General features: G+C 40.3%; 1 protein-coding gene across 1 annotated transcript in view; it reads left to right on the top strand.

Annotated features, from left to right (window-relative positions):
* The first annotated feature begins 1,769 nt into the window (after positions 1-1,769).
* tmtc2b (transmembrane O-mannosyltransferase targeting cadherins 2b) overlaps positions 1,770-18,019 on the top strand; it is an 83,970-nt gene continuing 67,720 nt past the window's right edge. Inside the window, exon 1 of the mRNA XM_030790622.1 lies at positions 1,770-1,852. Coding sequence (XP_030646482.1) covers positions 1,770-1,852 — 83 coding nt within the window. The remainder of the gene's footprint in view (positions 1,853-18,019) is intronic.

The following is an 18,019-nucleotide window of genomic DNA, read 5'->3' as shown; positions in this document are numbered from 1 at the left end:
AAAGAGTGGTTGTTCTTAAAAAACATGCTCTCTGAGACTGAAATACATTTTGTATGAGAGAGCTCCTGTGTGGGCTTTGTGTGGGCCCTCTACTGGATGTTTTGAAATTGAGGTTTACTTTGAAAATACTCAGATTTCATCTCATGAACCTTCATTTACATGGACCTCCATAAAACGAAATCATGAGGCTAGACCTAAATTAGAGCTTAAAATGAAAAAAAAAAAAAAAATATATATATATATATATATAGCTTCCATAAAAATCAGAAATCTGCTCTAAGTGCTTAGGTCAAAGATTCATACAGGTTTAGGGTTAACATATACTTTTTTGTGTTTAATCTGACAAATACAATTCATCTTGTTTTTGATACATTCTAACAGCAAAAGTCTAGATATCTAAGGTCAGATGACTGGCTGACACACACACACACACACACACACACACACACACACACACACACACACACAAGACTAGATACCTAAAGTCAGATGACTGGTGACACACACTCACAAATCTCTCTCTCTCTCTCTCTCTCTCTCACACACACACACACACACACACACACACACACACACACACACACCACCGTGACCATCTCATATATTCCCATCTGCCAAATTAATAGTCACATTTCAAAATTAGAATACATTTCCTACCAAAGTATCTCTGTTGTTATGTAAGTAGTGATATGAGTCAGGGTTAGCAATTAATTCAAAGCAATTTAAATGCTTTGTTCCTTTTTCAGCTTCTGAACCATACACTATACAAAAAACTATTTGCGAGGATGCTTAGATAGAATTTCTGATAGTGAAAGTGTCGTCGGCCAGTGTTAAATTCAGGCGAATTTGACAGCTTCGGCCTCCGTTACTGTATTTAAACTATGAATTTAAAACTGTTAAACTCTGAATTTATGTTAATTTGCAAACATCTCTTGCAAAGCACTATTCAGCGGCACTGCTGCTATCGTTGCTTACCAAACTCTTTGCAGCATTTGTCACAGTGTAACTCATGCTCTCATCACTTCCAGCCCCTGATCTCATACAGTCGGGAGTGTTAAAGTCTAGTTTCAAACTATTGCGCAAGCATGGATTAAGGGCAGATTATAGCGGCACTGTACTGTTGCCTAAATGTAACGATGATTTGCTCATCGTCTCATCGAACTCACTGAAACGAACAAAACGATTCAACATATATTTTTTATTGTTCAAATTCAATCTAATCAATCTGATCCAGTAGTCCAACCTGGACATGAATTCCAATATTGAGTTATGCGGCATAAACAGAGGGAGTGCTTCCTCAAAAAACGGGTCCAAGAATGTTGGCAAACGTGCCAAACAATGCGATGCTGGCGTTGTGGAATCAGCGCTGTCTATCTTTAACACAGACGAGACACCCAGGGAGGAGGGGCTCGGCACATGCGCACAGAGACCTCCAACCACACGCGGCTCAATCTCGACGTTTATTCGATGTCCACTATGCATCATCCCAACACTCTCAGAGAAAGGACGTCCAAATACAGTTGGCTGTACAGTAAATACTGGCCGTTCTTGCCTTAGTTGTTCTGGATCAAAGCGGTCCTCCTCGCACTCATCATGGGTTAAGTGGAGACTGCCTGGATTATCCGTTTTCAACTATTGCTAGGATGGGGACTTGGATTTTCTGTTTTGGCACAGACAGATTAACAAAGACGGAGAGACAAATTAGAGAAGGAATTTAGATTTCCTCCCTGCATTCTTTAATTTTCTTTCATTCTTTTCTTTTGTGAGAAATGATTGCAGAGTTGGTGTGCAGCGCCGTGGCACTGGTCCTTTATATCAACACTCTGGGCGCCGATTTCTGCTACGATGACAGGTACATGAATGAATGAGCAGAAAAATACTTTACTCATTTCAGCCGTATGTGTCAGAACTGTGGATTCAATGAAGTGGTAATGGCTGGGAGAGATGTGACTATAGGCTATATTAATTTTGACTGGTGTTTACATTGTAGCGATAGCACAAGGAATGGCGGACCGAGCGTGACTTCTGTCAGCGCCTTGTTGGCTGTGATATTTATCGGTCAGCTGCGTAGGCACGAGCGGAGCAACGCAAGTGGTAGTAGATTGTGACTTTCAGAAGTTTGACGAATAGACACAGCATTGATTTTGTTATGGCACACAAATACATACTGGAACTAGAATATGTGCATGTGTGTTGTATCTTTTTGAAAGCAGAATGCAACCCGTTTTGCCCAAGATTTCCTCCAGTTTTGACATCGGTTAATCTCTATTGTTGACTGACTTGAAATTTTTACTACTGTTTCGATTACGAGTTTGAGGCAGCTTGCCTGTCAGGGAATCAGTTCGACTGTCAAAAGTAATGAAATATCTTTACTGCATCTTCCAAGCACTGCTACAGCTCACTGTTAAAATCGAGGTCTGTACAACGCATTCCTCCAGCACGTATGATTTTGCACCTTGGAACATTATGTTGTGCGCTACGCTTGACCAAAGTGTAATGATCTAAAGAGTGGATATAGCTACGGGTGTGTTTCCGCGTGCACGCGACCGTGCAAGTAGATGTGTCTCCCGAGTTTTAACTGAGAATTCACAGTGACTAAGTGATGCAGTTAGCAGTATTCCGAACGTTAGCGCAACTAGGTTACAGTCATCAACTTCAGCGAGCGTTCCCGATGCATACAGCAGAAGTTCACTGTAGCATGACACTGAAGGCTGGTTGGAAACTCACTCACAAAAGGAGCGCCAGGAATCTTACTGATCGTTTTAAGCTCAGACCAGCGCAAAATGTGAAGATGTAATGCAGGGTCATTAAGAAAACAGACCCTTTTTCCTCCATGGATTTTGTCAGCCCCACAGGTTTCTCTGAAGGTGACCAGGACAGAGTTCTACTTCATTGCAAAGATTGTCATGAGATCACATCAGGATTTTTATTGTGAAGGATCTCATGTATGTACATTATAAGATGGTTTGTTAGTAGGTGTGTTTATTTATTGTTTTAAAATTTGCACCACAAGGAAGATAAAAAAAAACACCAGCACAATGTGATACTGTGGAGATTTTTTCAGCTTGAATAGGATTGCTGCCAGTTTATGTTTGCATTCATATGTTGAAAAATGGGCGAACTTTGTTCAGAGTGCACATGTCTACATGTGAGAGCAATCACAGAAACTGCCAGAGAGTGACAGAGGGAGTCGTTAAAACTGCTGGGGCCATAGTGGTTTGTGTCAGTGAGTTGTTGTGTGCTGTGTCTGCCAATTACTTTGATTAAGTACACCAAATAATTGAAAAGCATTTGCTTTGTTTTTAAGGCTTGCTTTTGTTTTCATGCACCTTTTTGGGCCCTCTTACATATGTCATGTGTTGGTTTATAATTAACAAGGCGTTATTGGGTCCTGAAATGAGATGTAGTTTCTAAGCATCCCCTCTATGCTGGCTGAGTAGCTGGGGTTGTTACCCTGGTTCATGACTGTGTAACACTGGTCAGACCTGTTAACATTTTGTTTGCCTTGAGAAAGAGCAGATGTGACATGGGAGAGAAGAAAAGAGCTTTTTGATGGCTGATATCATATGTGCAAACGGGAAACATCTCCTAAATCAAAGTCTGGACCAACGCTAATATGCTGCAGACTGGAGAGGGCTGAGGTTGAACCAGAAGCAAATGTAATGCTGGAGTGAACCCTATCATATGTCCTCTACTGTCACTGTTTCAATAAAAAAACAAAAAAAAAAAAGGGTTGATATTTCGAATTTGAATTATAAAAGTTCACCGTGGCCAAAGAGTTATGTTGTCTAATGTTAAGACAGGAAATAAAGCACTAAGTGAACTAGTTCAGGCTTCACATTATGACCTGTGTAATGCACAAAACATGCATGATTTAAAATACATTCGTAAAACCTGTAGTAAAGCATGCCATGAATCAAATTCTGAAGAATAAAACAACAAGAACGATTGCCCAATGTTGTATTTTAACTTTTAATAATGATAAAAAATAAATAAATCTAGCATGCTTTGTTAATTGTTCGCAAAAATGCTTATTAAATTCATTTACATGTAACCTGAGAATATAATTAGATGATTTTAAGAATAACATGAATAATTTTTTTAATGAGAAGTTCTTTGAAACACAGTGAAATGTCACTCTTCAGTACTAATAGCTGGTTAGTAAATACACTTGATGATTTACTGTATAATGGGGTAAAACTGGAAAGAAGTAAATTTTCTTTGGAAGCCTGGATGTTGAGTGAAAACTGCAGCGTGGGCATTTGGTTCATTTTTTGGCAAGTGTCTTATCTTCTGATGTCCCATAGTCATTGCCAGTGAGCAAAGACAATCTGCAAAATGAATGTACAATCTGAGAAAGGAAAAAATACTGCATTCGAACAGTATAAAAATGCAAATAGTGCTGCATGGGAATGCAAGTTGTGTATTCGTACAGCACTTTAATATGCTCAGGTGTACCGTTTACACATATGATTGACATGATTGTCATCTCCACTACCTGTAGACTTCATTTTTTTTTTTTTTTCAGAAAACAGCAATTCAGTTTCCTAAACAGTATATTCTCAGCAGTATGTAAAACCATTGTGCGTATTACATACAAAACACGTATGCAAGGGCACTGTGTATAGCACTCAATTTTAGACAGGGGAAAGTGTCAGTTACAATGCAAGATATGTATATAAATAGCAACAATTATGTTTATTGCACTTCTCTGGAACCCAGTCATCATTTCCACTGAGGCCTCTGTTATGTGTGGATATGTGTTCTATGTTTGCCTGTGACTTACTTGAGATATGACAAAAATAGCAAAGTCAGCCTCCTCCGGAGTCTTTCATATATGATGTAGAATGCATTAAATGAATATCAACTTGGGGCACAGAGAATGTAATTTTGTGTGTTGTCTCAGAGGCCTGCAGTACAAAATTTAATGCAAGCCTGTGTAGCACAGCGTAGCGTAGCACCGGGATCCACAGAATCAATTTTCTATGAGAAGAGTTATCACTTCTCAGGAATGCAAAATGACTCTCCTCCTCCCATGGGAATTCGCTCACTGTAAATGCACTGTTTACCGGCATATGTTGTACAAGTGTCTTTTTTATGTCGTCCATGCGTTGTTTCTCTTGACGCAGGATTTTTACCATGAGGCATTTAGTAGAAGTAAACTGTTTACAGTTTAGCAGAAGTTGTATGTAAAAGAAAATGAAGGCCCAACCCACTTCATCCCCTGCTCCCACCCCATCGCCCAAAAAAAAAAAAAAAAAAAAAGAAGAGAGAAGTGTATCATCCACATAGATTCATTGGTATGCGCTGGTAACATTACACAGGACAAATAGGCGGCTCAGTGAGATCGCATCAGTGCTTTGCATCCTGGTCTCCCCGGGGAACTCTGTGTCTGTGCTCTGTCTCCGCGCTACAGAAAGCCTTAACACCTGTGCCTGGAAATGTGAGCCATAACTCACGGATTTCATATCTCTGATACCATAATCCACACAGCTGGGGCTATGGATGCGGAGATTGATGTTAGAGCAAAAATATGGCCTCGTTTCTACAACGTGCCATGAACTTGTCCCGATGCCAGTGATGTAGGGCCTTACCTGAGCACCCTTGGATGCTTACACAGTTAAGAAGGTGGTACTGACTGCATTTTATTTGAAGTGCTTTGTTGACAATTTTTTCAAGCCATTTTGGTTTTTCAGAGACTGTTCTTTAGATAGAAGAAGACTCGTTTGTGTATTAAACGTGAGATTGGGAGAGGATTTCCTACTGGTATCTTCATTTAGAGTAACGTTCTTGTCTGAATTTTTTTGGATCTTTTAGGCTGGCACACTACAAGGACATCAGTCTGTCACTTGACCATGTTTCAGTGTTTTCATAAGCGAGAAAATATCAAAATCCTCATGTAAAACAGGAGTAAAGCTTGTAAAACTTGTTAATGTTTAAAATGTGCCTTCACTGACTGACTGCTTTATCCAGTGAGGCTCATTATAAAGGAAATCGAAGGCTTATAAGAGTTGTAAGGTTCCTTTGAGTCATCTAAATTCTAAACTGGTCTCCCAGTCCAAAATAGAGCAGCCCTTTTCTCTGTAAGCAAAGGCGCCCCCCCCCCCCCCCCCTCCCAAAAATAAAAAATAAAAAATTAGCTGTTTCACAGCAATGGTGATCTGAAACTCATAGCAATGTTGTATCATGTCAAAGCCGAATTGCCCTTAACATCCGCTGCACTAGTTTGAGATGTGTCCTGCGGCGTCATTTTTAAGAAATAAATAAGTTCTGGACATCATTGTCCATTGCGTTTGGTTTTCCTGTCCCTGTGTGTGTGTGTGTGTGCTTATAGTCAGCGCTGGCTGCTGGGCATGTTTGCTTCTGTCTGGCACTGCTGTTCTCAGACTCAGTGGTGTCCACCCTGTGGGACAGTATGGTCTGAGATTCTGCTAATGTTGACAGACAGACTTGTAGCATCTCTCCCCCGTCCATTTCTTCCCTGGTGCCCTGTAATTATCTCTCTCACAGAGGGAGGGAGAGAGAGGACCGAGAGAGGGAGGGAGAGAGAGGACAGAGAGAGAGAGAGAGAGAGAGAGAGAGAGCAAGAGAGGACGGAGAGAGAGAGAGATACAGAGAGAGAGAGAGAAAGAGGGGGACAGGCACTCTCTTTTGCCCTGCAAGGCCCCCTCTGCACTAATCCCCCTAGGGTTCCATCCAGATGGTTGTGTTTGCAAAGCATTGTGGGGTTTTTTTTATCCTTCCACTATATTTTTGTTTGAGGTGGAATCATGGTGAGTATGATCCATGGAATCATGATGTAGACATCAGCAGTCCAGACGACTGTGATTAAATCACTGGCCTTGAGACTCCCTTGTGTGCTGGGGTTAGGGCTGTGTTCACACATTGTGGTCTCCTGTCCCCTATATATACGCTTGCACTCAAATCAATTGACACAAAGACTATACTCATCAATTTCTTAATCATAATGCATGGAAAGTTTATCCTAACAATCTTCTTCCTTTTCGTTTTTGCCCTCTTCTGTCCTCATTTGTATTTGAGCTGCATTTTAGTTTATAACTTAAAAGGCAAACTACCAAACTTGTGCAGTCCTCATTATAATATGAATAGAAAAGTCTATGTTTGTGAGTATATATGATATTGTATTCACTTAGCTGGGAGACAAACCACACATAGAAAAGGTGAATTTATGTCCCCTGCTCCTCCCTCCCTTTTATACAATGGCAGTCTCCCACTTTGTACATACGCAGAGCTCTCAATTAATAAGTGATTGTTATAATCAAGGGTCATCACATTTGAAGTCAGTTCTTTGTCGCTGAGTTGAGATTTTTGCTTTTTGTTGTTAAACTGCTGTAAAATTCAGACGAACATCTTTTATTTTAGAGCGCTTTGGGATCATTTTTATAATAATATAATTATACACGCTGAAACGTTGGGGTTTGCATAACCTTAAAACATGATCAAAGGCCGGATTCTATACACCAAATTGTAGTACTTCAGATTCAGCCAGGGATACCTCAAACTATATTAAATATATTAATGATTTCTTCACACTGATGATACGTTGGTTGAAACAGCTTGAATGCATTTGTTGTTTTTGTGGTAATGCTCGAAGGTTGCTACCCGTTCTGACGGATCAAAAAGTGCCTATTTCAAGACGATCCATAACTCACAGAGAGCACCATGTTCCAGGCCTTGAAGATGTTGCTTCATGCTCTTTCAAAAATGAGGAGATATTACTGGCCAAATTGCATGTTATTTCCACCCTTACCACAAATGTAAGACAGAGATGACGCACAGGAGCTCTAGCCGATGTGTTGCTAAAAATACAATTAATGAGACTTGGGAATATGTTTTGTGGTGCATCTCTTACCACAGATCCATGGATGTCAGCAAATGAGGTTTCTTCCCTTTTTGTATTTTTTTGCTATATTGGTTCATATCTAGGCCATGGTAATGGATGACAAGATATGTAGCCAATGTATATCTCTCCTTAAAACGATGAACTGTGTAAGAAATAGTTTCAGGAGACGGAAGCGTATAGCTGCACGCAAGCGTTTACTTGCTTTGTTTTCAAACACTTTTTTTTTTTTGTTTTCCAATTTTCTTCAGGTTTTTTTTTTTTCTTTTCTTTTTTTTCAGATTTTGTAAAGTAATTCAAAAACTGAAATATCTGAACTCTCTGCATTTTATGACACTCTTTTCAAAGTTTGAATGAGAACTAGCTATGAAGTTCGAAAAAAATAACATGCTGAGAGCTTAACGGTGCTGGGAGAGAAATTATGAAGACAATTAGTGCCACTAAAGATCACTTTAAAATTTTCAACAGGGCGCACACCAAGTGATTCCCTGGTGCACTTTATGACAGCCACTGTTTAAAATGAGAGGCTCCCCTCCCTGCCAATCTCTTAGTTACATGCTTTACCCCTTCTTCTGGGTCACTGCTTTCCCCAGGCTCTGTAAACACTATTAAACACTTCACTCCTTACTGTAATGTATGTTTGTTGGCTACTCCCACTGGGTAATGTGAACATTGGCTGTTGTGACCCTGACCTCTGGAGGTGAACTTTCTCTGAGGCTGTCACTCTACTTAACTTCAGTGTTCTTCCAGTTTCGCTCAAGTGACTACGCGTAATAGTTTACAAGCTTTAAGCCCGTTCGGCAGTTGACCTTTAAGTCTTTATTTTAAACAGTGTTTTTTTGGGTATTATGTCATGTAGGGCCAGGCTTCTGTGTAAGTGCAGCTTGTTTCACATCATGCACTGCATGTTGAGCAGTTTGTCATCGTGTGTACTATGGCTATTCTATGCTACATAGGTCTATGTTTGCATATACAGATATTGAACAAATGCTCAGTTATTTGGGATGTTGGATTAAATGTAGACCTTTAGCTATAGGAGTCTTCACAGAGAGAGGATTTGCAGAACTCTTTAAACAGAATCAAACAGCCATGTGAAAAGTTCATTAAGAAGGGGGATGTTTTATTAAGGCTTGCATGAACCACACTAATCTCAGTTGTGTGATCTAAGCTAAGTTCAAAGTAACATTCACAACCAGTAATGCTCTAAAAAGCATAATACATGTAAATATGAAGATAAAATAAATTATAACGATGATAATAAAGCAAAATATGAAGTCAAATTCTGTTACACAAAAAATACTAAATAAGGCATTCTCAGCAGAGCTGAGCTGATTTTTTTACTGACCTTGTAGAGTATATATAGCCAAGAATGATATATAAATTGATTTCATTTTCATTTTTTGTGGTTCAGCGTCGTAATTATTTGCAGCTTTTTGGGCAAAGCACAATATCAGTCCATTGCCTACTTAAAACTGCCATAACCAGAGTCCAGATGGTGTCTAGACAAAAAATCTTAGGATTGAGAACAAGCCGGGGCTTCTTTCCTCTCAATCTCCTCCATGACAGAGGGAGCTCTCTCTGCCTCTCTGTGGCCTTGATTGCTTAAGTGGATGGCTAACAGACCAGGGGGGTGGATTGGATGGCTCTTGTCCCATTTGGCTTTCGGAAAAGGGGGCTTTTTTGATTGCTAAGATGGGCAGTGGAAGCAGGGGTTGACTATGGGTGCATTTAACACATCGCTGCCCAGTGGCTTCTGAAAGAGGCTGTTGATGACAGCTGACCTATAGTCTCACCAGCCTCACTAATTAGACAGGCCTGACGCACAGTAACGGTCTGACTGGGTATCAAAGGGACGGGAGAGTTGGACCATATGCGGTCAGCAGGTTTACCGCGCTGTCGCGAAAGACAAGGAAGATTATTTTGACTTGCTGTGCTGTAGGTTAGCATTGCCCATATGTGCTTTTCCCAGCTCTTTGAGCGTGTTATTTAATTACACCCAGCAAATTCTTAATCCAAATGAATGAATGCACCTCCCCTCCCCAGTCACACACACACACATGCACACATGCACACACACACACACACGCACACACACACACACACACTCGCACACACACACACATGCACACGCACACACATAGACAATCCTTAGGCTCTTATAATTAAGCAGATTCCTTTGACACATGAATTTTACTCCTAGTTCAGCTTACACCTGGTAAGTCATTTAAGAATAGTCAAAGAGATCCTTAAGAAAAGTCTGATGAATAAAAGTGCATGCTCCCTCAGATTGGAGCAACAGATCAATTAATAACATAATAACAATACCTGTATGTTAAAAAAAAAAAAAAAATTGGGAAATGTGTTTGTTCAAACAAAAAACTCTGTCCTGCTCTCTCTCTTTCTCTGTCTTACTTTCTCTCGCTCTCTTTCTCTCTTTCTGTCACACACGCACACACACACACACACACACACACACTTAGGCGCACAAATACACACGCACCATTCAGGAGTGCAGACTTCTCTTGTATTGATTTCATTGAATTGATGGAGTGTGGACTTGCTTTCAGAGGATGTTTTGCAAGGAGGCCCTTCCGTGAGAGTTCAGCTTTGCATTTCATAATTTTCTTTCATTTCAGCAGGTGGGTAATGGCTCTAGACAAGAGCTCTGATTTAGAGCTGGTGTTCAATGATGGATCTAATACCACATCCCAGTCCAGCTTTGGTCTCCCTTCATGTTTAATGGGATTACCAGGGTTATGTATGAGGGGGTGAGTGTAAGTAGAGAGCTCAATCCATTTCAAACAAAAACTCCCCTGTTGCCAATATCGAACAAGGATGCCACAGTCTACTCTGACGCTATAATGGACTCTCTTATTGTGGCCGGGCCCCGCTCCGTCCAGTTCGTGTCCTGATACTGAAAGGGCCATTTACACTGACCGGTCAGGGCTGTGTCATTCTCTGTTATGAGGGACTGTGTGGCCTTTCTATTCTTCTGACTGCAAACTTGAATCATTAATGGTTAGTAGCGGATAATTAAAGCTTGATTCTGTTGGCTGCTGGCTCCACTGAACAAAGAAAATGAAATTCTCTCATCTGAGACAGGGCGAAGATGCAGCATCTTTGTGTATCAACCTGTCAGATGTGATCTGATCATGTCTTTGTGAATGTACGTGCTTGGGTAAACGTTGTCTGCAGGAGTAAGATATGAGCTGTCCTCTGCCCTGGCACGACCTCAGTTTTGCACCGCCAGTCTTTTGAATAGAGAGAACTTTCAAAGCTTTTGGTCACTGCAATTTCAGCAATATGAATAATGAATAAACAAGAGCAAGATCATATTTGAGGAGGTTCAATGCAAAGCATGTTTGTTGTTATCCTCTACTCCACACTGAAATCTGGCACAGCTGAAATTACAACGGAAACACTCTCCAGGGGCTCTGTATTTTTTATCGTTCATTTGGAAATCTAATTAATTTATGTATCCATGCAAAGTACACGAGTATTATCACTCAGCATTAAGTGTGCTGCCATTTATGACAAAATAAATTTTAGTAGGGGTTTTCTCTGAAAATCAGCTGAAATGTTTTATGTTCTTTCTTGAAGGACTGTTGCTTTCCTTGCTTTACACAAACCAAGTGCTGTGGGCAAACCAATTTTAATATCGCTGTTTGTGGGTAAGGTCAAAGCAATAAGGCACTAACAGCTTCAGTTTGTCATGGAGATCAGGAGAATAAGTGGATCAGGTTTTGGGATTCTATAATAAAGGCTTTAGAGGATTATCCTTCTAGGAGCAGTGTAGGAGGAGATTGCCTTTGGACCCTGTTAGTCTCAGTCATTGTTAGTGTTTTGATCTATTTGTCTAAGTAGGCCTCGTGTTTGTAACTGAAAGGTGCTTATGAATAGCCTCAGGGCTCCCATCTCTGTCTGGATCTCTTGAGGAATATTGCCCCGACCTGCTGTTTTATAGTAGTATCTGTCTGTCAGGATTATCTGTTTGAGCAATGTGAAAAAAGGTGACAGAGGCTCACAATTCAGACTGAAGTCCCTTTTAAGACGTAACGCGTGTTTTTTTAGTGTCAGGCGCAGTATGGAATAATGTGTGGGTTTTTTTTTTTTTTTTTTTTTTTTTTGTTAAATCACATCAGCCAGTAGTCCTGTCAGTGAAGATTAGAGCTGGAAGCTGAACTATCCATTTCGAGGGCTTTGTTTGGTCTTGTAATTTATAGGTCTCTCATTCTCTAAAGAATTCCCATTGGCTGCACCTCTGGAAAGTAGCATGTCTCCACTTGTCGCCACTAATTGGCTCTGTTGTGGATGCTCCCGTGGAGACATTTGGCATTTCCTCAGTGTTCAGTGACCTCAGATGTTCATCATGCTTTGAGCTTACCTACACATCTGCACCCAGTCAGTGGAGCTGCGCTGGTAGATCGACCCCCCGAGTGACAGGCATTTGCTCTGAATATGTGACCCTGGACTCCGTCATTAGATGGCTTCAGTGAGAAGGGGCACGAGTAAAATGCTTTCTTGGAGTAATGGAGGCTCTCTGGGGCTTTCCACCGAGTGGTTTTGTGCAGTATAAAGAAATGAAACCAGAGATGCTTGTCAGTGAACGAACAGAAGTTGGAGCTAACCTCACTCCTGTTTTCTTTTTCTCTCATATGTCTCTGGCTGCTAAATTAGCATTAGGCATGCTGAAGACCAGCTGTGGGACAGGCTACGCTTTTACACTGGCTCTCTCCCCTTTCATGTTTACCTCAGAACTAAATTTGGCGTAGCTTCGGCTCGGAATCACTCACACGTCTAAACGACAGTGGTGATAATCAAATGAAATGCAAAAAAAAAAAAGGAAAAAAAAAAAAGATTTGTTCTGATGCCAGCACTCCTGGCTCTGCTAACACATCCAAGTTGACAGTTTTCCAGATGGAGAAAGACTTGTGTGGTATAGTATTTCTTCCCCTTAGCCAGTTCCCTTTTCTGTCATTTGCACAAGTTTTTCATACCGTCAGGAGCTCACTCACAACATTGAATTGAGTGATAGCCAGGGCATGGATTCAAGAACTCTAGCTATGTCTGTGGAGTGAAACCTGTCGCTTGATTTTGACCCTTTGGTTTATTTTTTCTGTGAGTTGACCTTGAGTTTCTTCAGCTCTGGGGAATTTCTCCTGACCTTCGAACTTAGGCACATGTGACCATAAACTGCATGAGATTAGACTGAGCAGGGTGTTCCTTTGCAGAGCGGGAAGGCTATGTGTGCTCACGGGTTAGGTTTATTTTTGGTCACTAAGGAAGTTTGGGTTCTTTAAGAGTGCACTTAACTTCCATCTCTTTCTTTTCTTTTCTTTTTTTTTCCTTTCTTTTTTTTTTTTTTTTTTTCTTGTCTGGCCCGGTGGTCTTCAGCCGGGCTAATCTAATATTCTAATTAGACATCCTCAGTGAGCAATTTCAAGAGGGATTCAAGAAATTTGACAAACATTAGACTCGGTAAGTGTAGTCTAATTATGCAGTGCGCCATAAATAATAGAGCACTTCATTAGCGCTGGAGTTCTGCAAAAACTCTCGGCGATCTGTTGATTTCAACTTAATGTCATGAAAAAGATCTTTATCCACACATGATCATGCATGGTGACCATGGATATTCATTGGGAACCTGAGCCTCTAGTTTTAACCTACTAGCACTGCTGCCACATGGCAAAAACATCAGTCCATCTAATTAAAACCAGTTCAAATCAATCCAGCCCACCACAGTCTAGTTGAGGCCATGTTTTCCTTTCATTGACTGACTGCTGTAAAAGGTTGAGGTTCTCACGGCCATTGTAAGCAGTTCAACAGAGCAGCCCATTCAGAACTCAGTGCCTCTCAAAAACTCTAAGGGTTTGCCCATAGACCTTAATCAGAGCTCATTTAGAGCAACATTTTCAAGAGCTGAACAGAACAGAGTTCCTAATGAGGATTTGGCTGTCATACTTTTGATTTGATTGATTGACTGGCTCTATGATAACGCACATGGTGGTCTTATCGCAGTTTGAAATCATGTGTCTGGAAGCTATGATAGGTCTTTGATTGCAAGAACATGGACCCAGCAGGCTCTAGGCAATGCCTGAACTCCCAGACTAAAAAATCTCACAAGATGTATCACCCATGCTACTAACGGTGTTTAGGAAAATATTCTTTCATTTGTAAATGACATTGTCTGATCCTTCTGAGGAAATGGTTGGAAGATCTCAAACCACATCTGACATCATGTGGTCAGATTGCACCATATGCTGCTACATGTTGCATATAAACACATGGGCTGTGGAAATTGCCTCTCTCAGCAATTTACTGATGAAGAGCTGTGCAGGAAATATATTTTGATTTACATATGGAACTCGAAGTGTATTGAACTGACATAAACTCTTGTCTTTTAAGCGGGAAGATTAAATATCTTAATTTCCTGTAGATTATGACACAAGGATGTGAATTGTCAGGAAACAGCATGTACGTTCTCCATGCTTGCTTTTTTGGGAGTGGTATCTTGTGTAAATTGCCTGCGTGATTGATACGGGATGTCAGCAGGAACAGATGAATTGGCAGGCCCCTGCGCTTGAATGTTTGTCTGTTAAATGTGCCTTTAATTGTGCTGTAATGGCTTGACTCGTGTAAAAAACGGAGCGGATCTGTGGTAATCAGGAGCTTAGAGGCAAACGTAATCAAATCTTGCTCCTGGTTTGAGTGGGGAAATTAGCCAAAAACAAATTTGAACCTTCGTCAAAGAAAGAAAGAGTATCGCGGTCATTTAAGACTCAGAGAGATGTGTTTTCTTCAACTGTTGCTTAGCAGTGTTCAAGACTGTGGAGAAAAAGACTGGAATGAGGGTTTTCCAAGCAGAATGTAGGGACCTTTTCCAAGCAGAATACAGTAACCTTTCACGTGAGTGTCTCTGTTGCATTTTATGGTTCTAATCTTGATGTGATTCCAGTCTGAGTGGCAGTAAGCTGTAGTTACATAGCATCTCTTCATTCCGAATGAGACTCACAGTGTTTTCACTCACAAGCATGACGGTCACAGTTGTGTCTGGGAAACACACAAGTCTCAGAGAGTTATATCACTTAAATTGCCAATGACAAGACCTTTCAGATGTGACATTACCCTCATTTTAACTTAGATTTGCCAAATGTCAGGACTGTCATTTCCCACCAGTTTTAATCCTTTTCGGTAAATGCGTTCACGTTATAGTTATGACTGTTGCATGATGGTGCGCTCGTTGGTTGATTCTTCAGCGGTTAGCCAATGTTTGAATTTCACCAGCTGTTTTTGTGGCTGATTGTCAGCCGTTGCCAACTTTGGCAGGAACAATCTGAATGAAAAATGCCAGGGTGTGATCATTGTGTACTGAATCTTTTCAGATGTTTTAAACAGCTGAGTGTGGAAAGAACTAGCTATTAAACAAAATCAGTATATTAAGTAAAAAAGAGCAGCCATTTCGTGACAGCAGGGTGATGATTGAACTGTATACTACAGCCCTTCATGTTCCCATATGATTGTTACATCTCAGGTTCTCCAGAAGTCGCTGGTTCAGTTACTGGAACTCTAATTAGATGGCTTTGCCACTGTTTTGCATCAGGAGACCAGAAAGGTATTTGTCATGCTTAGAGTCTGATCTTTAGAGGAAACAGCTGCTTGAAAGAGGTTTCTCCCAAAATCCATATTGTCTATAAAGCCATATGGGCTTATGACTCTTTGCAGTATTCTCTTCTCCTTCTGAGAAACGCTTGTGACTGGTGAAGATTATGAGTTCAGGCAGATTTAAAGGGCTTTAATGATCTTCCTGGCTGAGATTGTCTTTCGTACAGACAATGGCTCGAGAGGAGTCGCCTGTATCTGGGCTTGGTAACAGGACCCATTATAAAGTGCAGTTGAAAGTGTGATAGATGCTATAGCTCTCTGATAGATGCAGCTCTAGGTAACCATAACCATATTTTGGCCAGAGCTCAAACAGCCAATTACAAGGGAAATGTGCAGACGGAAAAACCCTTAAGGGTATCCATTTGAATCCTTCCTGGATTTTTGAGTTTCTCATTGATAATGGATCAGTCTTTCCTACACTGCTTCTGCAGGTTATTGTGTGGATTTTATGGTTAATTGTTTACTGTAATTTTGAGCGTGTCCATTTTGTGGGTGCTGATTCAGAAAGGGCATGGTGAAAAAAAAAAAAATGTAATGTAGGGATTTTGCACACAGATGTGTTTACATCTGGTCAGTCAAATTGCTTATCATTCCAATAATCAAGTCTTTCAGCAATAAGGCAGTTATGACTGACAGTAAATACACTGCTACAATGAAGCATCTGTTGCAGGTCTGAGATGGTTAACAAGATTAAGCCTTTTTGATCCAGTCTGTATTTAAGAAAAACTTCTTCTGTGATTCCTGTTCTTGCCTTTCATGGGTCATATATTTCAGAGAGGTCGAAATAGGAAAGGGAGCTTAGGCAAACAACACACACATTTCTGTCATTATCACTGCTTCATGGTTTCTGTTGGCACTGTTTGAAGAAACAAAGCCAAACAAACAAACAAACAGACAGGCAAACAAAAACTAATGTACAATTGTGTTGCTTAACAGAAACTAAATGTAATGTGATAAAAATCAGATGAAAAACACTGTCTGATTGTAGAATACATCACATTTATCTGTTTGTTTACAATTGTGAATATAGGAAATATTGAACAAATATATATATATATATATATATATTTTTTTTTTTAAACACTCATTATTTTCTTAATTTTACAAACAAGTTAGAAGTCTTTTGTTTGTGAGCGTTATGGGTCATGGATCTTTATTATGAGACTGAAATTTGAATGTGACTTCTGACAGTCAGAGATGATGGGGGAAGTGCACTGCATTTTTATAACTGAATGCTGAGCGGCATTAGTTTCACATACAAGGCGTTTTGAAGGTTCCAGGAAAGGGCAACTCTGACAACCTCATCTGGGCTGTTTGGAGGAGCTGCTGAATTTATTAAGAGACTGCTCAAGCAATTCTAGCAGTGACATAAGAACACGAACTGACAGGCGCTTTCATGAAGGCCTTAAAACCTCACAGGAATTTTCTAGCCGCTTTCTGAGTTCTGTGGATCCTCATCTCTTGGACAAAACTGCTGTATGCCAGAGGAAGAAGGAATCATTTCATGCCTTATATGTTCACATGTCCAAAACAATAGCTCAGTGTATGAGCACCAGTATTGTATGGTATTCTTTTGGTTTGCCTCCATAGAGCACAATGAGAGCCTCTTTTTTTTTTTTTTTTAATAAGACATGCGCTAACAAGGACTGTGGTGTCTGTTGGCCATAGCTTTTAACAGGATTGTCTGTTCTGTTCATCAGACTTGCATGTCAGAACAGATTAGATTTACCAAACAGATCTGCAACATCAACAAAAATGACAGAAATTCTGCACTCTGCATTTTACATACCCATTCATGACCATATTGTTTAGCTCGATTTCAGAAGTGTCGATTTCCTTTTACCTTTTCTCTTTTCATATTTATATTTTCTTTTATTTATTACACAGTGGTTTAGAATGGGACTGACAGTTTTATTACATCTTTAACTGTGCAGTGAATAAAAAGGAGACAATTGCTGTTGAAAGATAACACAGATATAATCTCTCTTTCCCTCTGTGTTATGACATACTCATCTGTTTGACTTATGAATATTGAGGATCATCAAGCGACATTGCAAATGCATCACAAAGATGTTCTCACACTGGAAGTCAGTTTAAAAACCTCAGCTGCCCTATTGTAGAGATGACTTTCAGTGCTTGTTTTGTTGTTGTTGTTTTTTCCCCCGCGTCTAGGGCCAAGTAATTAGCAATATCTTTAAAAACTTGTACCTGGCAGTCTTGATGGTAAACCATCAGAATCGTTGTCCTCAGACTCCTCAGAGTCAATAAGGTTAATTAGTCTGAAAGAAAGCTTCTAGGTAAACAAAGCTCTCCAACCACCCAGATATTTTGACATGGGATTTGAGCTGGTAGCAGGGGTCTTAAGCAAGCGCTGTGCCGATAAAAGGAATGCACAGCATTGACCAGCTTTGGTTTGATGTTTAAATATTCTGTGCATTGATTTCTTTTAGTATTCTATAGGCAGCCTAGTGTCTCTGATCTCTGTCTGGAGATTGT

Source organism: Chanos chanos, chromosome 13, assembly GCF_902362185.1.
Source record: "Chanos chanos chromosome 13, fChaCha1.1, whole genome shotgun sequence".
Taxonomy (NCBI): domain Eukaryota; kingdom Metazoa; phylum Chordata; class Actinopteri; order Gonorynchiformes; family Chanidae; genus Chanos; species Chanos chanos.
Note: the sequence above shows the minus strand (reverse complement) of the source record. Positions and strands in the feature narration are given on the sequence as shown.